Genomic DNA, 26585 nt, shown 5'->3' with positions numbered 1-26585 from the left:
TTTCCTTAAATTTAAAAAATTCCTATATTTGCTTAAATTGCCAAATTCAATATAAAATTAAAAATTATTTTACAGTAATATAAGGTTTGTCAAAAATGTATCAAATTGATGTAAAACGTTTTAGGAGATATTTTGTTCGTTAAGAAAAATATAAATTTTTCGTCTGATATTTTCACCGGTTTTTTTTTTTTTTTTTTTTTGAAAAATAAATTTACAGTAACGATTTATAAAGTTTATAAAGGAATTCTTTTCAAGGGAAAATTCGTCAATAAATCCCCTAATATAAGGGGCCAGATGCTAGCCAGCTGTTACCCCCTCGACAGCTGATCACCTACATTTTTCCTATACTTATTATTGATTGGAAAATGTAAAATCATTTACAGTGATTTTTTCTAAAAATAAGTTTGCTTAACATAACACTCAGAATTAATCGAGAGAAAATTATAATTCTAAGGACTTAATATAAAGTGTTTTTGTTTATAAAAGGTAACATATTCGTCGAGCCTTTTTCTCATTTTCCAAGAGAAGTTTCCAAATCTCATCATATTTTTCAGTCCAAATAAATTTTATCATGTTGACAAGAGTGAAAACAGGAGCTTTTCTGTTTTCTTGGGAATAATATCTAACAGTTGTGTAGATCTCGGACCGTCACGCGATTGGACCGCATGCGCGCCAGAGGGGCACGAGAAACGAGAAACGAGAAACTAGAAAAGGACTGCGCGCGTACTTTAGCGCTCAGTTTGACACGCACCGGTGTATCGTGTGTTTCGTCTGTGATTCTCTCTTTGTCGTTCGCCCTGTTGATCCGTCTGATCGCGGATCGGGCGATTTAAATAATAATCACCCGATTGGCTTCTGAACTGGCAATAAAATTTCTCGTGTTGTGTTTTGTTTCATTTTTTCCTCGAGACGCGAATCTGTGTGCGGCAATGATTCGTAACTCGTAACGCGATTGTTCACGTGTCGAGGAGGCGCGACGTACACGCATTTATTAGTGTTTCTCTGTGCGTTCGATCGTACCTGGGTTTTCATCATAATCATCATTAATAACGGTGTTAGGCACGATGACGACCGAGACCCCGAAGGTGGAATTCGCCCTCGGCAGCGAGGTATCGCCCGGTCGCTTCTTCAAGAGCGCGTTTGCGCGCAACTTTATCAGCAGTGGTCGCGATTGCAAGTCTCTGGATTACGAGCTGCTCGATAACGCTGTGGTGAACGAGCGAGAGGATCGCAACAACAACGCACGAAACAACAATTTTTTCTCGCTTGTAAATTTGACGGACGACAAGCCGGTAAACGGCGGCGACGACGCCGTTCTCTGGCAACAGCCGAAGCCGAAGCCGAAAAATGAGGTGAATGTCTGTTGCACTGTTTTGCAGTGTTTTCTTTCGCACAACGTGCTCCTCTCTTAATATCGCCGTAACGGTAATTCCGTACGTGAAATATCATGCACTTTAGAGATGTTGCAGTATCCTGTTACGTATATATCAGATATTACATATATCGATATCAAAGATTTGAGAGTGTAAAAATATAATTTCATGAAAGAGAGAAAATATGCATAGATTATATATGGATTATCCGTATCTTTCTCCGTATCTGTTTGAAGATTGCTTATCAAATTTTCTGCAATTTTTTTGAATTAAATTTATTCCCGATTCAAGAATCTATATAAGGAAGCTACAATCTCTCTGTACATTCAACTGGAGTTGAATCTCTCGTGCATAGGACTATGAAATTATTGTTATTTGCTCTGGAATCGCTTAGGCAAAGTTTAATAATATCGCGTTTGAATTACGACGATATAAGATCGTAAGAATACCTAAATGATAGCAACAGTAGTGTACTTGGTTACAGTGCGTGCGTTTCTGCTTTACGACTAATTACGAAATTGGAAGCAAAGCGCAAAGAAATCCTTCGAGCGTTAGAACGTGTGCGCGTGTTTTGTAACTCGATTTAAATACAATAAACTGTGTTTCTGCTGCGATATACCGTCGGCGTATCCGCCATTGTGTCGGCTCTATTAAATGTTGAAAGATGAAATCAATAATCGCTCGAGAAAAAGGGAAATGTTTGCGCTCTTGTTGAAAATGCTCGTTTATTCGCGCGATACATATGGCGGCTGTCAAATAATTTGTTACTTTCTATTCTTGGCAGGCGGCACAGTCAGCTGCAGATGCGAACGAATTGGAGAAACTTCGAAAGGTGAGTTTATTTTATGCCTCGTCGGCTTTGTTATCGCATATTCATCCTGCATCCGATGCATATTTCCGCCAAACGGAAATATGCATCTGTCCTAATGTCTTTCTTTATATTATCATTCAACGCATTACCATTTCTCGTCATTATTTTATCATTCATGTAAAACCTACTACAGTAACAGAAACTGCTTTGGAGGTAATCGTATAGGGCAACAAAATATGCACTTTGTTTTATAATTGCATTGTCACTTGTGTTATATAATGAAAATGGATACTGAAAAGACTGGATTCGATTATTTAAATTTGAAAAATTAAAATAGATAAGAAAACGAATTTAATTTTTAATTTGAAGAGTTGGGATGTCGTGACTCTAAAGAATAAATTCTCATTAAATTTTGCGAAATTTTTACCTCTCTCTGTCCTCCGATTCTTCTTTCAACGTTAAGATAAAGAGAAATAGATATTTTGTAACCGCAATGCACTTTACAGGTCAAAATGAGAGAGAATTCTTTCATGTATGTACGACTGTTTATGCTGAAAGTAAGCAGACCATATTTCCGCTTGCCTTTATTTCGTTTTTAAGCATTTCCCGATCGAGCAGACGGTAACTAATCGTTCGAAAGCATGTGAAATTATCTGGAATCCCGTATGCCGTATAGTATGCTTTTTCATGTTTATTTCTTACTATTTCTTACCATTATTATCTGCGCATTAATATATCGAAGCAAGCGAATATCGTCAGGGATGTTGGAATTCCAAGTACCATAAGGTCAGCAAATTTACGCAGTGAATGGATCTATTCTGAGTCCCATAGACTCTATTTTGTCTAGTAATTATGTATCACTTACAATCCGGTACAATAAAATAAAATACATATAATTATAATATGTATTGATATATATAAATTGATTTTAAAACGTTAATAATAATATTTTAGTAGTACCTTTAGTAATCACTTTAGATCCCGAGTACTAAGAAGAGTCAAGTTCATTTATTAAGTATTTGCAGTTGGTATAAAAAATAAAAAATAATAGATATCTTACGGATGAATTAAGTGCGATGGGAACGAAAAATCGCCTTATTCTATTGCTTCATTTAAAGTGAGAAAAAAAAAAAAAATTAGCTTGTGAATGGTGGAAAACTTGGTCGAGTTGAGCCTAAAATATCCGTAGGTGATTTTGTTCGCACTCGTGACACGACCGCTTCGCTACAGATCGAATATATGTATATGTACGTACGTTTGAACGGAAGTCCGCTTCAGCCCCTCCCGTAATTATTATCAGTCGGAGGGACCGTGCAGGCCTTTGTGGGACCTATCCGAATGCACGTGCGTGTGTTTGTCCGACCGCGCCAGTGACCGGAGCGAGTTTACGTGTGACGTCATCATCCTGCTTTTTTGATCTCATATACACACGCGCACAGTGACATACGTGACACAACCGGTACAAGAAAATTATCACCCCCTCCCTCGTTCTATCTGCTCAACGCGATGACCTGTTGCGTGCGAAACGTAAAAGGGTTGCGTTTAAATGTCGATGTCGATGTCTTTGTTTGCAACACACATTTACGTTTCTCTTGTGCATTCGCATAAAATAATCACGATCCTATCGTACGATATGCAACATACCGTTGGAGAAGAGGCTAAAATGGATTCGTCACACACAGAAATTGATTCGACTGAAAAATTCAAGTCGTGAGCTGCTTAAAGCGATGGGCATTATTGTGATAAAGAGACGATTAAGTCTCTTTTATCCTCTATGAACACGCGCTATAGAAAACTTTGATTATAGTAGGCAACGCAATTAAGTAGTCGCACGTCTGAAGAACGACGCTATTATTTGCCTACCCTCGAGAACTGCTTGTCTAAGGATACTTTATTGCTGCTTCCATTTGCACACCTGTGTAATGCATACATCACGGTGTGCGACACGCACCGTGATTCCCTTCCTGATCCCCGCCAACGGATTCACACGTTTTACGAGTCACGCGGATAAGATAGGATCGGCCAAGAAAGCTTCGTAAGGGCCGGAAGGGGCCCTTCCTGCCGATTGCGAAATCGCGTCGCGGCAACCGGTTTGTAACAAAGGATAATGTACAATGCAACCCTTTTACGGAAATTTCTCTCTCGATACGTTTCTTTTTTCGAATTTACTCGTTTCGAGCTCAAGAAATTCAAGAGTTCATTTTAGCTTCAAACCTCCATCAATGCTCTTGACACGCGAATGATTTCATCTTTTCGAGCTTTTTACTCTTTACTTTGAATCGATTTGCGAAAGAATCGTAATCCTTGTATACCGTTCGAATGAAACAAGGCTCGACATTTTTGCGATAATTATATTTTTGTCGGTAATTAGCGAACCCGAGACCGAGTCTAATTAGCTGAGTAAATCTGAGTTGGCGGCAGTAACGAAATAAATCCCGTTGCTCGCGCGAGAATTAATCGCGCGACTGCTCGTATCTTTATCCCGAAACGTTGTTGTCTGTCGCGACACACTTGCTGCTAATGAAAGGTAAATTGCACGCGCCCTCTCGCTTCGTTAACCATATTAAGTCAATATCACGCGATTCCTTTGATCGACTTTTTTTTCCAACATCCGCTTCAATACTTCGATTATATCGCCCCGTGATATTATTATAAAAGAGAATACTTTTTTTTTATATTTTCCTAACCTTCCGCGTTTGCATGTTATGTCATCCGCGTCTGCGATGTTGTGCAATATTGTTAAATCGAACGTAGGGTGTATTTGACACATATTTTATTTTATATTTTTTTCGAAGATATATAGGTGTCGATACATGGACTATAAAGACTGAATTAAATTTGAATTTGTATAATAAGTCTTTATGCAAAATATTGTAGTATAGTCTTTATATTTTTGTAAAATTATTTCTCACATTATACAATGACAAAAAGAATAACAGATTATGTAATGATAAAAAGAAGAGAAATTAAATCCGTTTATTTTTAATATCAAAATTCTTGGAAGCTGTATTAGTCGAAGAGAACGGAGAAAATAAATATTTTGTCTTGTATAAGCAACTAGTTAAAGCCCATTAAGTAAATTAAATACAGCTTGTGACAACTTTCCTGACAGTAAAGTAGCGCAATTAGTTTTCTTTTGCTCGAGTTTTAGTACTATTTACGTTACTATTTTTATGTTTGCTCAGTTCCGAGAAGAAACGAAACTATGTAGTTTCTCAATATTCGTTTAAGCTTTCCAGAGATATACGATGTTTACGACGCGAAGTGGATTCATGTGAACGGGCCGCAAAGTTTGTAAGAAAGGAAGAGATTAATCTGTCGGACAGACCGAGGTGTTATTTCATTTATAGCTCCGACAAAGTTTGCCTCTCGTCTTGCGACGCTAGCGTTCCAGGAATGATGGAGAGGAATGCGGGAGAGGATCATCACGTGCCGAAATATTGATTTTTCTTAATAGGCGATCGAACACGGGTGCGAGAATACGAAACGAATAAATAGTGAGAATATAAATTTAGTGCAAATTGCAAAATGCGGAGTGTGAGGAGTCCGTATTAAATACATGTATATGCATAAGCGATTCGATGATAGTGACATTTCAGTTTTGACAAGTATCACGTTTTATTTCAATACTGTGGAAAAAAAAATGTATCCCCGATTTAAAAATTCGTCTCTTAAAAATCACTTTCATTAAAGATACGATTTAACTAATTTCACGGTTGTTTTTTTTTTTTTTTTTTTTCATTTTTCCTCGATCGCAGATTCTATTCTATGCAACGAGTTTCGTCACATCAGCATCCCTCGAATATATTGTACATTATTCTGTACGCGAGATGCTACGGCAAATTTAATCATCGTTACCTCGCGGCGCTAGAATTTCATCGACATGGCGATGGTAAAATTACACGTTCCATTCGGTTGCATTGTGGAATTTAGCACTATTGTTAGACCTTTGCGCAGGTGGAGAGGTGGTATCGCGCGGAGGAGTTACACTTTCCGCGATGCATACCGTTATTCGATATTACGGCGATATTGCGGCGAGAGCGGGCGCGTTTAACCCGGCGCGTTTGTTCGCCGGATCGCCGGCTATTTACATAACCGAGTCCATGCATTAGTGCACTCTCGGGAATGCAGCATCCAGCGGCGGAGCGAGGAGTCGAGAGTCGAGCGAGCGCGGGCTAGCCTCTATCTCCTCCTCATCCTCTTCTTTCTTTCTTCATCTCACAAGCTCCGCACACGCTCTTCCGCTCGCCGTAGCCGCATAAGTAGTCGTTGCATGCAATAATAATAAAATCACTACGCGAAATTCGATGTTGCCCGTGGCCTTCGCCACGCATTTGAAATAATAAGCAGTGATAATAAGCGGCCGGCGCGATTCAATATTTTTAATTATCGCCGCGATGTAATTTTGCTCGACACCCGGACGAGTCATCGTCGAACTGACGAAGAAACGTTGAACACGTCCGGAAGGTGGACGTAAAAATAGCGGCCACAGATCATCCGTCATTCTCTTCGGCAAAAGGTTAATTTTAATTCCATCGTTTTCACTGCGCTTCTCTCTTCGTCGCGTGTTTCAAAATTAAGTGAGATTTGACACGCTACGTTCCTAACTTATTGTTAACGTCATTCTTATGACTCGCTAAACACGTCTGATGTTTTCACATGGTTAAAAAAACGTGGGGAGAGAAAATAAGAGAGAAATAGGTCGAATGTAGATTACTCTGACTCTTGTAGACTCGTGAGATGGTTTAACGATAACTGGGAAAGAGCTAGAGACGAATTAGGGCAGCGATATTATTAGCCGGATAATCGATACCATATTCTTTCCGGTAGACTTTTCTTCTCACGTGATAAACAACTATATATGAGAATTCGTTTTTTCGTTAAAAGTAAAAGAGAATGTGAGAATTTATAATTTCCTATATAAGAGATTCTTCCTTGCCGATCTTCTCAACATGAGAAAGAAAAACTTACTCGGCGTAAATTAGAGCTATTATCTTTCCCCGATATTAGTCTATTTAATGTGTATACAACATGTGTTACGATGTGTATGATAAGCAGCGAGCTGGTGAGAAAATCAAACGGATTTATCAGCGTGTAAAGTGTACTTACAAGCGAGTACATTTTCTCGAGATCGTTTCTTTATTGTTAGCAAATTTGTTGATCGAGATTTTTCGTAACAAAGATATTTAATGAATATTCACTACATATGTGAAACAAATTGCATCGTTTCGTGTATTTTTTCTATTAATGTAAAGCAAATGAGTGAGGAAGAATTTACTCTTTTTTTTTTTTAGAACATGATATTTTCTAAAGATAAGAAATACGATAAGAAGTGAGAAATCGCTTGCGATCGTACCTTTTCGCCAAGATTGCTATGGGAACATTTATCCGATCTAAATATGTAAATTAAATTCCTAGAATAGTCAGGTCACACATGCCGGATAAATATATACTAATCCTTTCTGTGTTCTCGCGCGTGATACTAGACACATTTTTGGCTCCATTACGTAAGATTTAAAGTGGAAAATTCATACGCATACGTTGGAATTCATTCTCAATATTCGTGAGAAATTAGTTACGGCGGACAAAAGTGATTTAACATTACGTCACTTCGTACATTATTACAGTAATAAAACGCAGTTCAATGATCCGCGCGATCTAGTCCGCCGAGATTATAACGAGCATTTCGCTAGTTCTCTCTTCGCCTACTTGATGAAAAATGATCTGCCATCAACGTCAAAGTCTAGCTAATCCGTCACGTCCAAGTCGAATTAACGTAAAAACAGTATTTTTTTTTTTTTTTTTTTCTTAATAAAAGGGCTCTCGACAACGGAGCAAAGTCCGTAATTCCATTTCAAATTTGACGTCTTGGAATTTAAGAAAAAAAAAAAAAAAATATCTTATAAAATTATGTACGCCTTATTAACTTGCGTTTCTGCTTAGGAAGACCCTTATTTGACGATTACTTACACCGCGCAGTGTCATTACTCCTCTCTGCACCGTCGGGCCCCGTTCCACTCGGGTGCCCTCAGCCTCTTCCGGTTGCCTCTATCCACGAAATACGCACCTTCACGAGCACGTACAACATGCATTAACTGCGCACATTCCTGCGTGCACACATTCCGGCAGCCCTGTCTCTTTGTTTCTTTTGCAACATTTTCGAGCATCGACATATATACATGCAGATCATACGAATTTGTCGTCGAATAATATGAATTTATATTTATTAGAAAAAGATAGGAATGTCGGACATTTTTTTTGAAACATTAGTAATTTGGATTTTTTGGCTTAAAAAAAATAAATAAAATTGGAATTTTTATCCAACTGTTAAACTTTGAAACATAACGAATGTATTTCTCCGTTTTTAATTATTATTCGAAACGCTGCATTTGAATTAATATATGTGGTATTAATAGATATTTCGAAACAATAATTCTGGCTATATTTTATATTCGGGTTAATAACCAGTTTCTCGATTACGATGTGAGATATCGCATTAGCCTAAGGGCTACCCCGTTCATTTCACTTTTGTATCTCGAGAATCGAAGCGTGGCTTTTCTTCGTATTCCTTTGTTTTCACGTTGACGAGTGGCCGACGCGTGATAATGAGGCAGAGAATCTTTAAATGCCAACCACCATGACTGTCAAGGAAGTTTTGATATATAGCATCACGTTGACATCCAATTTGCATCTTCATAATTATGATCCGTGACGCGTGTGTAATATATTTGCCGCGCTCTCGCGATTTTTACTGCGTCCTTTGACCCTTAAGAGAATAATTAGAAAAGCGAGGATTTCAAAAAGCAGTTAATTATAGTACGTAGACGTAAATTTATGATGCTAATTTAATCAACAAGTTGTACTCTCGTGAATTTTTACTTTTTATATTGAAATTTTCTTTTTTTTTTTTATATATATATATATTTTACTGGGATATTTTACTGCTCCTTCTTCACGTGAAGAATTCGTACAACTCTTTGCTTGAGAGTTACTGGGTAATCGAATAATCTATCGCTATAGAACAGAGAACGAGAGAAATTAAAGTTACGGCCAATAAAAAGGCGACTGCCAGAGTCACGAATCGGTCGATCAAGATTGAATCGAATCGCACTGTTCGCCAAATAAGTCGGTTACTTTCGCGCGGGATGACGATTGAAGGCACCCCGATGATGATAAGAACGAAGGTAAAAACGGCATGAGTCATCGAGTTCCTTAATTTTTATGAGCGCGCGCAAATTCTCCATGGCCATCAAGCTCAATTGCCATAACCGATCGTCGGTGTGCCTAATTGCTGGATGACCTCGCACGTTCGGAGTACGTTTGTAAGTAACTCTTCGACAGAGACATCCATGACTGCATACCGTTTGCGAAAGCTAGCGACTATGAATTCATCATAAGTCATCAAGTAATATTCTGAGACTAATGAGTGCCACTGAGAGAGGCGGGCAAGTTTTTCGTGCGGATGAGAATGAGGGAGAAGATCCTCATCCTGTGTTGTTGACCCCTACAACAGTCGTCGAAATAGACGCGAGGCGTAAAATTACCTGCGGGCAGTTAATCTAAACATCCTGAGGAACATAAATCATCAACGGAACTGAAAATTCTTTCCAATTCTTTGCGAATAAATCAAAATTATATCTTTTTAACTTCTGTTCTATATACTATTATTCATATTAAAAATTTAACGACAAGAACAAGTGTCATCTTTATCACGCGACAATGAATGACAAAGATGACGAAGAAGGGGACGGTCAGCGTGAGCGAAGGATTTTTTCCAGCAGCCGTTTCGAATGTGAAAGCCGACGAATGCAGCCAACAGCGTCCAAACTCACCTATAATTCTGCGTACACGCACGTTTTGTAACGGCGCGTTTTGTAATAAGCCGACTCGGATAGCCGTGTGCTCTCTCATCGTCGTCGTGCATATAATAATTCGTCTGTCGGCGCGCGTCCTCCCGCGGGACGATCATTATTCCAGAGCGCTGGTCAAGTAGGTAACCTCTCCTCCTGCTTGCCGCTTATCTCATACTCGATAATAAATAAACTGCTAATCAAACATTTCCGGCATTATTGTGAAGTCTGCTAGAAATAACCGTCTTTTGCGCGACGCGGGTCTTGCAGACGAAACATCCTCAAATAATAATGAATGATCGTGGGAAATTGTGTTTTTCAATTGATTATTATATTTACTCTATAATTATATCATAAAAGAAGATTTTTAAAGATTTATTATTATGTACGTCACATACACAGTAAAAAATAAAATGTTAATTTTAACATTTTTTCCATGTCTCGGAAAGTCCACTCTACTAAATTTTAAGTTAAAATAACTCATTTATTGTGCGTTACTTATTGACAAATTAAAAATGTTAAGTAATTCACACAAAACTTTACATTTATTTTTGTTATTGTGATTTATAAGTGTAATATAAAAATAACATACAAATTAATTAAAAACTACATGAAAGAGCAGTTACAATAACTTGTAAGAAATGTTGATGGAACATTTTAAAGTTTATGAGATGTTCAAAGATTTATTTTAACTTTTCTTAGAATGTTAAATTGATTTTGAACCGCATGTTGATTGTTTTGAAATAATTATTAATGATGTATTAAAAGCACTCAAAATAATATTCCATTTCTAAGAGACATACACAAAGTGTTAAGTTATAAAATTGACATAAATGAAATACATGAAAATGTTATAAAAATAATAACATATCAGCTGTATGTTAATTTTACATTGAAGTAGTAATCAAAACGTGGTAACACAAAAAAATTTAACATTTTCATGTGTTTCATTTATGTCACCTTTATAACATATATATATATATATATATATATATATATATATATATATATATATATATATATATATATATATATATATGTATATCATAGTCTGTGTAGAACGTGATTCAATCAAACGCCAGTAATCAAAAATTGCATATTGAAATATTTATCAAAAGCGGGAACTCTGCAATAAAGGACGCACTTTCCCATTCAGTTACAACGCTATTAATGTTGACGGGCCCACAAAGACGTCTCGAAACTAGCAATTCATTGCGATCCTCCAATGTAACAATAACAATAATAATCTTTCGCTTTCATACGTGAGCAGCAATTAAAGTCGACGTAAGCGATCGCGGTATAAAAATTGCGTCGATTCTTCTTAATCTATATGAATCGTGACAATCACATTATATATATATATATATATATGTCGGATCATACGTCGATTTTTGCCACAAGCATCCCGATCTCATTTATCTTGGCGAGCGATACGCACAAAGAGGATATATGTACGTATGACAAAGAGAATATAAAAGAACGATCTATTTCCGTCTCTAGTACGGCCTTGAACGTCTCCTTTCACATCTCCTTCGTTCTCTTCATCGTCGAAAGTCTCGAGATTCAAACCCCTTTTTGCTTCCTTTTCGATCCCTCTAGCCGGCTAGTGTCCGACATAACGTCGAGATACCTCTCTCATCACGCTCCGTCTGATCCATCGATCTTGCGAATTCCAGAGCGTTTTATGAGTCTGCTAAAACCGCGCGGATATCGTTTCACACCGGGGTTTATCTGCTGGAGAATTTCGCCACGCTTGCTTGCGTCTGAAAACAGCTTCGCGATAGCAGGGTGTCCCACGTTTCTGTCATTTCCTTTCGTACACGGATTCCACGCGATCATGGAGTAAATTTGTCCTCGAAAATATCGGGCTACCGACTTTTAAATTACGCGTACATCGATTGGAAAAATATCGCCGAATTTTTTTCAATGCAATCTTTTTAAACGGTGATACAATTATTTTTTAACCTTACATTTATTTGTTTACTTATTTATTTATTGTATTTTAATTTTATATTTTAATCAACAATAATCTGGATTTAAAAATTTACATAAATTTTGTTTCGACGTATATTTCGAAATTTGTAAAATTTTGAATCGCGCATAAATCTCCTTAGCATTTTTTTTTTTTTTTTTTTTTGCTCATTCGTTATGCCTTTACATGCCTTGCAAAATTATCAACTTTAGAGAAACCTAACCATCGTGCACTTTTATCGAGTGCAGCTCGGCTCAACTTGTTAGCGTGTAATGTGTCGGCGGCTCACGGCGATAATAAAGGTCGCGTTCGGTTGATCCTCCTAATTACACATCGTAGCCAAGGCCGGACAGGACGTCGTTAATCTAATAATTGTCTTCATTAATTTATAGGACGCACGCCACCCCTGAACCACGAGACGGCGGCTGGGTATTGACACAGTTCGTCGCAATTAACATCGCGCGCCGCATATCCCTTAATTAAGCGCACGCCGTGCATCAATTAAGGTCCGTTTAACGTGCGCCCCGTTTGAGCGGCCTTCTCGGCGGCTCAAACGCGATTCAATATGCGAGTCTACATACGCGTTTCTCGCGCCGCTTTTCTGCGTGCTGTCTGATTTTCTGCCGAGGCTGAGTCATCGTGCGCGAGGGACTATCGCGAAATATAATCTGACGTGCCTCGCAACGCGCGCGGAGACAACCGTATTGTGCAATCAATAATTAAGAGAGTTACAGGGGTAACCAAGTGACCTGTATGGCTTTTTAAAGAGTTGCGCCGACACGTACAGCAGCGTTTTATCATATAGAAAGTTTTCAAATTATATATGTAAAGGAAAAAAAATTTAATCCGCACAAAAGGACGAATTTATATAACTCTAAGTATGTCTTTTCAATTGTAATAAAATATCGATTTGTCGGGAAAGTAACTATTTTTTTTTTTTAATAATTATCTGCGGTTGTGATTGCTTTTTTTCTTCAATCAAAGATTTTATTTCCTTTAAATGTTCGCGAATTAATGACCGTACGTAGTTACGAACCAAGTCCCGGCGCGACGTGAAAGCCCCAGAGAGCGAATGCAAATATAAATGCAGAAGGTCTTTTATGGGATGTTGTTTTATGGGAATCAGATCAAGGAGAGTGTGTCTCTACGATTATTTTATCACCGGCACGAGCGATTTCTCGAAGCAGTCTTGTCCTCCCGTAAGCGACTTGACGCTTTCGTGGACACCGAATTTCGCGATTATGGATATACACACGTACACGTACACGTGCACGCACACGTGCACGAACAATTGCCTTCTTACGACCTTTACGCGCTTTCTGCTTTCGCGAACTGAACGACGCGCAGGAAAAAAAAAAAAGTAGTCGGACATTTGTGTATCGTTTGACTTTTCCAACTTGCCGATAAATTTTCTTTATATGACGTATGATTTAAAATTTGTCTTTTTTTTTTTCTCGGAAAAATTTCCGCATGTAAAGTAGATCCTTGACGTACATCATACGAGGGAAACGTAAAATTTCGAAAAAATTGAAGATTCCACCGATCTCACGATGCAAATAGATCCTTGTCCCGTGGATCGAAAGACCGGATATTGCGAATGCAATATACGCTCGACCGGTATGTAATATCACACGCAGGTGTGCAGGTTCACGGTCCAACAGTCGTAATATGTAATATCCAAGCTGAGAGAATCCGATCTCTCACGACGCAGCGAGAATCTCGACGGTACGAAACGCAGAGACGATATGCGATAATCACGACTGCTCTTCGTCTTCTGGCTAGGCGGTTTCGATATTCGTACTCGGTAGAAGCAAACAGAAATGTTTGTATATGTATACATATGTACGATTTGTATGTATTGTGTAATGTATGAGATTAAGGCGTGCCGTTCTCTCTTTTTCTCTCTCTCTCTCTCTCTCTCTCTCTCTCTCTCTCTCTCTCTCTCTCTTCTGAGGTCGATTTCGTAAACCTCTCTCGTTTTTAATGTGAAATAAATTTTCCATTTCCCAAGAATATACCTCACTCACGTTAGTTTACATATTTGGCATCGCACGGTCATAAAGTTCAAGTCGACTGGAGTCTTAACCGATCCTCCGTTTCTCTTTGGAAAGACAGAATTAGAAGAGAGGCTTTGAAAGAGTTGCATATAACATAGATTCATGATAGTATTGAATACCTAAAATATTTTTTTTTCTCTTGCCGATGTTATAGATAGAACTATACTTTAGAAAGAATACAGGATGTTGTATCGTTAACTCAGGATTGATTAACTTGAATAAAATTAGCTGTGCCTAATGTTTATAGGAACGACACGTAGACAACGTACGTTTGTTTATTGACAAAAATCTGTACGGTAAGTCTTTCGATTTTATACATGTCCAAAGGAGATTATGTCATGGCTAGTTATACGAGAGATGTTATCCTATCCGCAGTTCTAATGACAGTTCCGGTAATGACAAAGGAAGCCGTTGAACGTATCTAGATGGATGACACACACAAGCGTGAGGAGTTCTTCGACTTGCTAACCCAGCTGCATATAGATTAAATTTTCAATATAGTTTGAGAAATTATTTTTAATGGCCCGGAAATTTAATGCGGGTGCCACCGTTTCTCGTTCGATAGCCGGAAATTTACTCAATTAGCTTCATCGTCAGATTCGAATAAATAGATCAACGAGATCAACGACAATCTATTTAATGTCTTAAAAATTTGTATATTATTATTTACGGCATATTTATCTTACGTCAGCAATGTTTTCTTCTGATTCAAATACCAAATTATCAAATCGTTTATAATAATAAAAAAAAATGACAAATTTAAGTAGTCGAAGCGTTTCAAGTTTTATCTTTGCGGAAGCATTATTTATACTGGTTTGAGAAATTAATTTTTCGCGCAAACTCTTGAAAAAAAAGTTGCAGCGTTGTAGGAATAATTCCACTGATATGCGTCTAGAGGAGTTCCGGCAGCGAAACGCTCACTTTGAGATCCGGCCAAAAGAAGAGCGTGCCGAGCGCAGTACAACGCCACAATTGTGTGGAGCGCGGTCTCTAATCGCACGCTCTGATTAGCGTATGTATATGTCCGCGCAATGATCGAGATGAGTCATCTGGATGCTATTCAAGTGGCAGATTGATCATTTCGCTAATGAACGTCAAAGTCATCTCGTCGTCGCTCTCTCGTCAATGGATATTGCAAATTTTCCAAAATCATCCAAGAAATATAATAATTTTCATATCCTTCCGTTGCTTAACGGTGCCAGCAATTTGCTCGTTACGCAATATTTCGAAAATCGTACAGAGATTGATCCAAACTACCGAAAAGAATGATTACCTGCAAGCATAACGATGGCGATTTGTCCATCTCGTTTCGCGCTCCAGATATCGCACAGCTATTTGCATTTGCTTTTTAATTCGCCGAAGAACTTGAGAGACCCCGCGCGAGGCCTGCATCTTTTATTTATTTCATTCTCTGTCGCGCGCGCTCCTCCCTCGTCCGAGAGTCCTGAGAGTCGCCGTCGCTTTTTTATTCTCCCGTCTCTCTTTCCTGCCTTTGCGGCAGATGCCATCCACGAGGCGTGACCACAGTCGTCGCCGTCGTTGTTCCTCGTTTCCCTTCCCACCCTTGAAACTTCGCTTAATGCCACCGCCACTTTTCGGCGCTCTCCTCGGCGCGATGCTCCGTCGTGCGTACAAATCCGCCGACCAACTCATGAATGGCGACGGTATGAACTATTCGTGAAAGCCGACGACTTATTTTCGGATCCGCGTTATGACACGCGTGTGTGCGCTTCCAATGCACGCGAGGTGCATAACGCTCCGCTATTGTCTGCACGTCGCGACGTCGCGTTGAAAATTCTGCTTTGCCGCATTTTATCTTTGACACAAAAAATACATGCCGCTTGCTTTTTAAACGCAACGAGACATCAACGTTACTAAATTTCAAAATGTTAATTATTTTTTAATTTAGGTATATGGTATACAAATAGTTTATCATAAATAAACCAATAAATGAATTTCTTTCTCTCAACAAAAGAATTTATTTCATATTAGAAAATATACTCCCTTCTCTTTCTCTCTCTTTAAATCCATGCGAGATAAATTCCTAATTGATTCACCTATTTTTTTACGAAGTCGGTGCACCATGCAGAAGTGAAAATTGCATTTAGAAAATGCGCGGCACTAATCGCATCGTCGCGCTTCATATGCAGCTGCTACTCTGTCGGAAAAGAGGGGAGGGACAATAATCCCAACGCATACAACAATACAGACATCGTAGCTATTTCGGAGGAGATTCACGGAGACTCACGTCGTGAGTCACTGACTGACCGACGATTTGTATGCAACGCGTGTAACGCCGGCGCTATACAACTTATTGTGCGAGGAGATCCCATTGTTACGCGGATGCGATTCTTAGCTCGCGTAGGTGGCTGGATTTCGAGGATTCGACGCGCTTCGCGTAATATCTACATGGTCGGATCGTTGAATAGCCCTGCTTGTACACGAAATCCCACACAATCGCGACAAGTAACCTAACGCGCGATATAACTGTACAAGTAGCGGTGTTTAATATGCGCGTCGCTCTCGCGAGCGCGGTCTCACAAGTTTATCAACTTGTGAGAGGATTCTCATAGCTCTCATAGAGAAGAGAAGAAGGGGGTGGGGGGGGGGAGAGGGCAAAAACTCCGGCAAACTCTGACGGCTGCAAAATGGCGCCCAGACTCAACCTATTTTCGGCGCATTCCAGCTGAACGGATGAAGAAGTTTAACTCGCAGACGATGTTTCGCTGGGAGGAATCGCTTCTCATTTTATTGGAATGCCAAGAGTATCCCCTACCCCTCTTCTCTTCTTTTTCTTGCTCTCCTTCCTTGTCTTCCTTGCCTTCCTTTCCTTTCTCATTCCATTTTCGCGCTGCTCTGTCATCGTTTCCTTGCAATCATAAAAACGCTCGTCGGTCAATAACAATAGCAACGCGATTAGATATAGACTCAAAATATATACTTAATTCTTCAGTTTATTATTTGAAAAATATAAACGAATGAAGAAGCTTTTGACGTCAATACTGATTCTTCGTCGTTGAAGAAGTGATAAATCACGTCGTTAAAAATCGTCTCTCTTGTGTGTCGTTCTTCACACTGAAACTTTCAGTAGAAAACAACGCCTATGAAGAGGCAGACACATGTTCGATATTGCACACAATTGCCTATCGGAAAATGTGAACTCCTTTCGTCGATTACACGAAAGAAATGAACGATGAAAGTATATCGATCACTGATTTTCCCATCATCTTTACATCCTACAAAGGAACAAAGATAATAATCGTTGAAGATTTCGCTTGGTTATTTGGACGGAAAGCATTATAAAGTAAAATAGATGGATTAATTAGATTCCGCTTCGCCACTTAACAATAACCTTTTCTAGGAAATAATGAGATACCTAGGCGAATCATAATTACGTGGCGGATGCCGAGCTACAGGTGAAAATAATTATTAATATAGACAATAGAAAAGTGATTTGTGTCGCAGCTAGGAGCTCTCACACACGGCGAAAGCCAAACGCGCGAGAAAAAAAAGAATGTATGTAAGAAGCATTTTTGCGACATGTAGAATTTACTTAATGCGCTGGCAATTTCATTTAACTTTATATAATTTATTCTTACTCATCATATTTATATATAAAATCTACTTTTTCAATTTTCTGGGATTTTTCCAGGAAAACTGACATTTGTATACATATACATATACCATATATATGTGTGTTCCTCGTTTTAAAGATGTCAGCAAATTTTTTATAAAATCATAAAAATGTATCTAAATATTTTGTGTGTCATAATAATATGATTTAAATTGACGCATATATTAAATATTTGTTTGATCAAACGTTTTAAATTTTATACGCGTTATTTATCAGATTTAAAGCGATTTAGTTTCGTTCATTTAACAATAAGGTTTACATATATGTACACAATGTATTATACATTACATTATATTAACATTATTGTAATATTACATACCTCACGAGTATTTCTAGCATTGTACAAGTTGTGCGGGACGTTCCTAGTCACGCTCGACCGCGCGCATTCCGACTTTTAATCGCGCGATTGTCTCTGTACAATCTTTATCTCGCACGCAATCTGTTATTATTTGCAAATTCCCATTCATACCCTCCTACGTCAAGCTCTTCGCGGGTTAACGACTGCCGGTCGCTGCGAATTCCCCTCAATGTTGCTTAGAAACCGTTTCGTACGGTACCAAAGTTTTTTTCTCATTAGTCTCATCTCGATTTCTTTCGCTCTTTTTTTCGTTCAGAGAGAAAGGTACACGTCAATATCCACGTAAATACTGTTGTAATTCTACCATTGTTTTCAGAAATTATTGGCTACGTATAAAGTTATTTTATGAAAATTATAAAGGCTAAACAATATTTCTTTATTATAATATTTTGTCGATCGTAATTGAACACGACTTCCTCTGACTCTATCGTAACGCGATATCTCTCAATCATATAATTGACACAACGTAATTGTTACGTTTAATTAAGTTATATAAATTATCCCGGTTAATCCATAAATAATGCATGTTTAATATTAATCCCGCCTTCAATAACGTTATTAAATGTAAGAGTAATCCTTTCGCGATCCTCTCTCTCTCTCTTTCTCTCTCTCTCTCTGTGTTCTCTCTACTTCTTCGGCAGTAGAGTATATAAATGCGAGGCGGTGCCTATAAGCTCTCGACTACCGAAGCTCCGCAAAATGAATGAATTAATAGATAATGGATCGAGATAGATCGTTAAAGGCAAATCGTCGAGTGCCAATGCACGGTGCTGCGGTCTTACACGTATCGCCTAGAACAGGTCGTAGCTGGAATATTTACGATGGCACGAACGAGTCTGCACGCGCACGAGTTAATCTCGAAGGATGCTTCATGCGAGATTTACTTTTCTTTCTTTCTTTCTCTCTCTCTCTCTCTCTCTCTCTCTCTCCTGCTCCTCTCAAGACTCGTCGTCCTTCGAGAGTTTGTAATAGAACTTTCTCACAAGCGGACGCTTAAAGAATTAAGCTCCTTTCGAAGCACGACGCTCGATGCTGAATGCGAACTGAACGATGCATTCAACGCCTTCTGACTTCTACAGAGACTGGAAGGGGGATATGTATTAAGAGGCACTTGTGCAATTTCTCCAATTCTAATAACAGCTACATGAAATTAAGAATTAATCCGCGAAACCACTATCGTTGTACTCGAATGCGCTGAACCTTCCATGATTTAATATGTATAACGAGTAATGGAGTTCTGCGAAACTTTATTAATTTCTTTCCCATGTATATTCTGGCAAAAATGCCAAGCATCTAAGAATATAGGTAGCCGGAAGTTAAGAAAAGCGAAAAATCGCGTTCGCTTGTGTCATGTGGATAGCTAGAATAGTTTCACAGTGGCAGCATGTTTTTCTTTTTTTTTTTTTTTTTTTTTCTAAATAATGAACTTGTGAGAAATATAAGCAGTATGTGTGTGTGTGTGTGTGTGTGCAGTGTATAAATTACAAATTAATCTTGGCAATCAAGAACGAATATCTACGCCAACGCACGTGATAAATATCCCGCACTACTTTCTGTATGTATATCCTTCCGCGTGTGAAAATCTCCCACGTAAGGTGAAACTTGATGTTAAACTGTTAATAACGAGTGCTCAATGGATTAGTAAGCAAAGTTCTCACGCAAGTTGGATAAATTTTTCGAACGAGAAAAAAATCGACGATTCTTATATTTGCATGACGCAAATGCGTTCTTGTTTCGCGCGTGGGTCGCGAAAGCATCCGCTGCTCGTCGTAATAAGTGAAAGGAGCGATGCAATTCGAACGATCGTTTCATCCGAACGCGAAAAAAGGACCGATTCGAGGAAGGCGAGTTACAACTACGTTCATCTTAATTAAGACTTAATTGAATCTAATGAGCTTGAAGAATGTAAGAGAGAGAGAGAGAGAGAGAGAGAGAGAGATGTATAAGGAGATATTCATTAATTAAACGATTTTTTACAAGCAAAAAATTAAATAAAAACTTCTTCTAAAAAGTTATTATTTTTTTTTTGACTTGGAAATATGTTTTCAAAAATCTTGTCCCTTGCAATAAAGCACTTTTTTCTTTATAAATATTTTTTTTCAGAATACAACAAATAAGACAGATTTATTTGAGTATGGTGTCAATTAACAATTTCCTACAAATTTGCATCGAACGATTGAAGGTAATGATAAAAGAGAGCGGAAGCGCATCTAAGCGAGATAAAATCTGAAAACTTTTCAAGCCCGACAAACTGTTGACATTGACGTTGAACTATTTACGGAACGATGCGAATATCGGAACAATGGTAGACTGGATGTCGTCGCTAATGGCTGTCGCATTTCGACTTGTATTCGGTTGTCCTTTGTAATTGCAAACAGGTAGACTCCGCGCTAGAAACACATGGCTCGAGATACCTCTTCCTATCATTTCCATACAATAGCAGGGAAAAGACGGTGTTTATTGCGAGATATCCGGTGATGGCCTCCGACTGATAACGAGGCCAGGATGAAAGATGTTGAAAGACCCGTACGTCCACGAGAGAGAATCGCGTCTAGATCAGATTTTCCCGACAAGGATACGTCATTACATCTCCTTTGTAAATACAAAAGACTATAAATGTTGAAATTTAACGCTATTACGGTACAAGCGTAATACACAGACAAGGATAAACTTCAGCAAAAATCCGTTCGCCGAGGAATAATAAACTCGAACATCAATGCAATCGAGGAATGCGTCAAAGTCTTTCGTAATGAGCTTCGCGAAAGAGCGCGATTTGTCCAAATTTTTTTCCCCTCTAATCGGCGTTTCCTCCGTCGTTTCTTGCCGACGCGAGTGCGTGAGGGTATATATTTACGGAAAGCTGAAATTTTCATTCGGCGGCGGCCGAGCGGATGGGGTCACGCATGGTCGCTCAGCCTGAACAGTCCACCGGCTGAATACTCTATCGTGACGTCACTCGCTACGGTCACTGCCTGAATTATTCACTATTTCTTCGTTTCTAGTCGTTTCAACGATGCCCGCGTACAATTTCGTACGAAAGTTTGTTTTTTACGCACGCGGCGCGTATTCTGATGGAGCGTTTTATCGCGTTTTATCGCGTTTTATCGGCTCGCATGCGGCAAAGATCTAAAGTGTTTCGCGAACTGAATCCGCGCTACGATTTTTTTCATTCGTCGTCCCTCTCTTCGTTACTTGAAATCTTTAAAATTCGGGCTGTCAAACTTCTCGTCAGATTGATTGGAAATACCGCGAGACAGTACTGTGTGTCAAGTCATCGCAGCAACGTTGCTTTCGAAGCGGACATTCCAGGATGTAATAAAAAAAGGCGATCTTAACGAGCTATCCTCGAAGGACGACTACGGCCGTCTGTTAATAATTACAACGATCCTCCCCGATGCTCGGCCGCGCGGTGCCGCGATAGCTATCGAAATTAGATAGAAAATTGCCTTCGTCCTATTCGACTTTAGCCGCGGCGGCTATTTCATTAAATTCTTTGAGAGATGCGGAAATCGATAGATTCCGCTGTGGATGCTATCGCACGGTATCTCATTGCGTGCGGCCAACAACTGCTGCGCACGGTATATATACGGTGTATCGATTAAGCGTGGAAAAAGAAGGCAGGAACGCGCGAAGGATAAAACGATAGAATCCGAGGATTAAGGGTGCAATTTTTTCGCGGCGTCACGAGAGACGAGATACATGTAATGTAATTTCGTTCGTCGCTCACGCTGGTGGAAAACATGGAAAATGAGGCGTGCTTCGTTTAAAATCGTAACGATCCCGCTCCAACCACTTCCCCTTCGTGACCTTTTCTCAATGCCTCGGCTCTGATTTATGGATCGCTCACCATCGTTCTCTCGCAAACTCGACAACATTATTCGCCGGCCAATATCCCACGCCAAGATGGAGAATATCCAGTCTCTCTCGGTTAAGGTTGCATAATAATCTATGCGGCCAACGTAATGAATCGCCGCTTCGTCGGATATTAATAGCCGTCGTTGTTTCTCTCATATGAATTTTTTCGTTTTGTCAACGTTATTTTTGTCGCTGGTTTGGCCATCCTTGACCAAGAGCCATATGTTACAAAAGGATAATTAATCGCTTATAAAAGATAATTAATTGGCGTAATGATATTTTAGTGACAAAAATCGGTTTATTAATTATCGCGCTAGACATGAAATATTGTTTAAATTAAAGTTCTCCATTCTCGAAATTGCCGGATTAACGATTGCGAATCAACAGACAAAATTTTGATGATTTTTATCATGAAGGGACAGTATGATTTTCCTTAATTAGCTTGTGATATAATAATTATAAAATAATATAAATATGTAACAGATAACAGAAGATTTATATGATAAAATTATAATTAAGTAAAAAAAAAAAAAAAAATAATCGCGTGCGAAAATTTGTTACTTGGTGTACGGAAATAAAAAAATTGTGCTTTGAAATCGTATAAAAAAAATAATATATATTTTTTTTTTTAATTTGAATCTTGCTTAAAAATGCACACACGCTAAACAAAAGGAGACGAGTAGAAAATCGCGCGAATATATTAAAAGAAAAACACAGGAAAGTCAGTAGAGAAAGAGGTTTGTAGGCCTATGCCGATTACGATTGAATTTAATTAATTAACCGACGCGCGATGGATTACCTCAAAGATCCCATTATATAGCTCGTTTAATGTAAAGTATCTTTTAAAAACGCCGCCATTATAACGTCGGACGTGTTATTAATCGTATCATAAGTACTCTTCGCAATGAGCGGAATAGCGTAAAATTCATAATAACACGCTCACACGCCACCAACGTCCTGTGATTAATCGCGGGAAGCTATCGACGCTCGCATTTTTTGCGTTTTGTACCTCGTTCGCGTTCATCCGGTGTTTCCTTTCTCGCGGGACGCACGTGGACCGCTATCTTATACACGCGAGACCTCGCATCTCATCGAAACATCCTCTTTAAAATCATGATTTCGGAAAACAGCTCCTCAACTTGTCCGTGTGCGCCTTGTCTCTGTATTTTTTTTCTCTTTCAAAAGTCCGTTTTTTTTTTTTTTTTTTTTTTTTCTACATTTACTCTTCAAGCAGCAGATTATTATTAGCGCAGAAACGAGCGAGTTCTTACTAGTAAAGTAAAATGAATGCTACGTTAATAGCTTCGTAAAATTCGTTCCGCGAATTTGGTTACACGCAACACAAAATGAAAAAGAAGATACTGTACTATCGGAAGAAGTCTGTACGGAAATTTATAGCGAGTTCGCTACCACTGGCTTCCACTGAATATATTTTCTTCCTAAAGATGCAGAATACTTCAAAAATTCTCCACCAAAAAATGTAGAAAATTTTCTGTAATATACCTTTTCTTCTTTTAACTGATATTATAAAGCTCTCTGATATTCTCAAAATTATTTATGGCTGATGCGATATTGTACCAATCGTAATATAAAGTCTAAAATATATCTGAGAATCCTATCCATGAATGTGTAAATAACACAAGTCTTTTTCTTTCTTGTTGCAGCAATGTCAGTTGCTGAAAAAAGAAAACCGGAGGTTGCAGAGCGCCTTTCTGCAAAACGTCTTTCTTCAAGCGCGAGTCGACACGTTGCAATGGCAGGTCAAACAGGTTCGTAATCGCGCGAAAAGTTGAAAATCTTCAGAAGAAGAAGAAGAAGCGATCGATAAGATTATCACAACCGGTTTACCTCGCTCCGGTTATTCGATATCGCGTCACGTAACAACCGGTCAGCTAGTTTTCCCCCTCGATAATCCACGCGGTTTTTGTTCAGCTGAAACTTTTCCTATTATATATTTCATTATCATTTTATGAATGAACTTATACGCACGTATTTCGCGATTTAGCTTCCTCAACACTATAAATTTTCAAACTGTTATGTCAGTCTATGATCTTCGCTACTTCTTTTTCTAATTAATTTCATTAATTTAATATTTTTCTTATTTCTAATATTTATTTTTTAACCAGCATTTTCATCTTTAATTTAAAATGAAATTGTCTCTTAATATTTAATGAATTGACGCAACAAAATAAGTGACAGGAATGAAAAGTTGACGTTTCGTTTTGTGTGTTCGCAGGTCGAATCAAATAGGCAAATGTATCGTTCTACGATGGAGCAGGTCGCCCATTTTTTGGGCCGGGTTCATAGGAGCCTAGAGATCCTTCACACCAAGGAAAATCCCAAGGATAAGAGACGCGTGCCGCGTAGTCGCAGCGTGCACACGGTGGTACACGCGGATCCATCCCCGAACCGCAGTACCGCGACCCCGTCGCCCTCCTCATCGACATCCTCGCCGTTCACGCGCGCCAAATCGGTCACGCAGATCAGCTCACCGAACGCTATCTGTTTCCGCGATTTCACCTGGTCGGTTTTGCGGAGGAACGACCCGGTGCACTGCACATCGCCACGCGCCAAGCCACCACAGGATCTCAACAAGACCGACGTTCCCGATAATGTAGTTTATCGTGAACCCAAGCAGACGGAGATGAATCCGGACGATATACCGCCGGAGAAGTTATCTCAAGAAGCGTTTAGGTGCGTATCAAATTTTTAAAAAATCCCACATTCTCCGCATATTAAATGATTAATTTATCGTTTGTCATTTTTATTATTAAATATTTTAATTATTAATATATCGATATCGCGCGTCAAATTTTTACTAAAATACTACGAAAACAATTTTTATTAATACTATACTTATTAAAATAATATAATTTTTTAATATATTAATATTAATATTAATTTATTAAATCTAAAAAAAAAAAAAAATATATATGTTTTTCCAGGTTGCTCAGAACCGTCGAATCCTTGCTGGCGATGCGAGAGCCCGATCTCGCGAGAGTAACGCCGATCGAGGACAACGGATCCTCCCCGTCGCCGACAGTGGACCATCGTCATCACGATACATCTCTATCCTTGCCGAGTGGTAACTTTGCTAATTCGACGATGCTGCAGGACGTCACCTATGCTTCACCCGGCAGCAGTCACGGAAACGAATCGATCAGCAGCGGTCAGCAGGACGATAGCAGATCGGCAAGCCTTATCAAACCGTCCGTCACCGAGTTTACTCGAAATCTTCACGCTTTCGTACCGGGTGTGAGAAGATCGCCCGACACCACCTCCTGGAACTCGAGTAGCAGTAAAACGACCGAAGAGGAGGACACCGTCGCGCTTGCCACACCGTCGAACGGAACTACGTCAAACGGCACGCCAACCTCGACGCTCAGTCGAACGGCGAAACGACTGGAGAAGAAGGAAGCTAATCCGGGCAATTTAACTAGCAAGACTAAAGTAAAACCAGCCAGCAGCCCGGTGAGCAGTGCCGAGGGCGAGAGCGGATTCTTCTCGATCAGCTCCTTCCAGGAGGTCGGTCTACCACCCTCGGCGGCCGTGCCGATCACGCCCGTTAAGGGCTGCCACACGGAAGTAGGCTTGCCGGAAGTGCCTCTCGACAAGACCAGACACCGACGGTGGTCCTCCACACCGGCTGAAATTCAGGCGCTCTTTAAGCAACATCGGGCGAGCTTCGGTGGGACACCGCAAACCACCACCGAGTCCGTCAGCGTTTGTTGGGTTTGAGTCCTGCGGAATATAATTGTACCGAATACGATCCCACCGTATACGATCGTCATGGTCTCCGCGGAATTTTGCACGTTAGAAATGCTCCAAGTTACGAGCCAGACTTACATGATCGATTTTCAGGAATAACATTTAGATCGAGATTAGACATTTAGATCGATTTAGAGAATATTCAATAAGCAATAAGATTGTAAATAACTTCCTATAGCAATCACGCGGTCTCTCTCTTCTTACGTTGATAAGATACGTAGAATTGTAGCATTGATATAGCTGCTGCGATCGTTAGCAGCTGCGATTCGTTTAGTAGAGAGAATAAATCGTTTCGTCGCTACACGGAACGATACCGATGCATGTACGTAATTTTTTTGTTTAATATATATAAGAGTACATTGACGGATAAAAAAATCAGGAATTTATATATATGCCTGCGTAACTATAGAATGCGGAGGCCATTCTAGAAGTATAGAAAAGAAGAATGTTGTACTTTCGACATTTTTGTAATCAGCCATATCTCTCGTAGTTTCGCGAATTCCGTACATATCAGTATCGATGAAACTTTGCCTGTCGCAATTGTCAATGACTTCGTGCAGTTTTATTTACTGGGAATTTACAGGCAAATTTAAAAGCCTGACATTATTAAATACGTTCTGCGATTGACAATTTTAAGTTTAATTAGTCACTATTTGATAAATTAAATTATTATTTGGCTTGTATCGAGTTCATCTAATTTTCGAAGATAACGAGAAAATAATTTTAATAATTTATACTATTGTGTCACAAAAATATAGTTTAAGTTAATATAACTTGATTTATTAAATGCGCAATAACACAATTTAGATTTGAAAGAAAATGTGAGCAAGAAACGCAAAAAAAAAACTTTTTTTGTTTTAATTGATAAATTTAGCCTGCCGAAAATACTTTTTTTTTTTTTTTTTTT

General features: G+C 39.0%; 1 protein-coding gene across 1 annotated transcript; it reads left to right on the top strand.

The window, feature by feature from the left end:
* The first annotated feature begins 217 nt into the window (after nt 1-217).
* LOC140674642 (uncharacterized) lies at nt 218-26585 on the top strand. The gene is made up of 5 exons (XM_072908342.1): nt 218-1352; nt 2158-2205; nt 23575-23679; nt 24147-24604; nt 24856-26585. Exons 1-5 carry the CDS (start codon nt 1065-1067, stop codon nt 25646-25648), a joined length of 1692 nt encoding a protein of 563 aa, XP_072764443.1. The 5' UTR covers nt 218-1064; the 3' UTR covers nt 25649-26585.

This window comes from Anoplolepis gracilipes, chromosome 16 (assembly GCF_047496725.1).
Source record: "Anoplolepis gracilipes chromosome 16, ASM4749672v1, whole genome shotgun sequence".
NCBI lineage: Eukaryota > Metazoa > Arthropoda > Insecta > Hymenoptera > Formicidae > Anoplolepis > Anoplolepis gracilipes.
The sequence above is the reverse complement of the archived record's forward strand: the minus strand, read 5'-3'. Positions and strand labels throughout refer to the sequence as shown.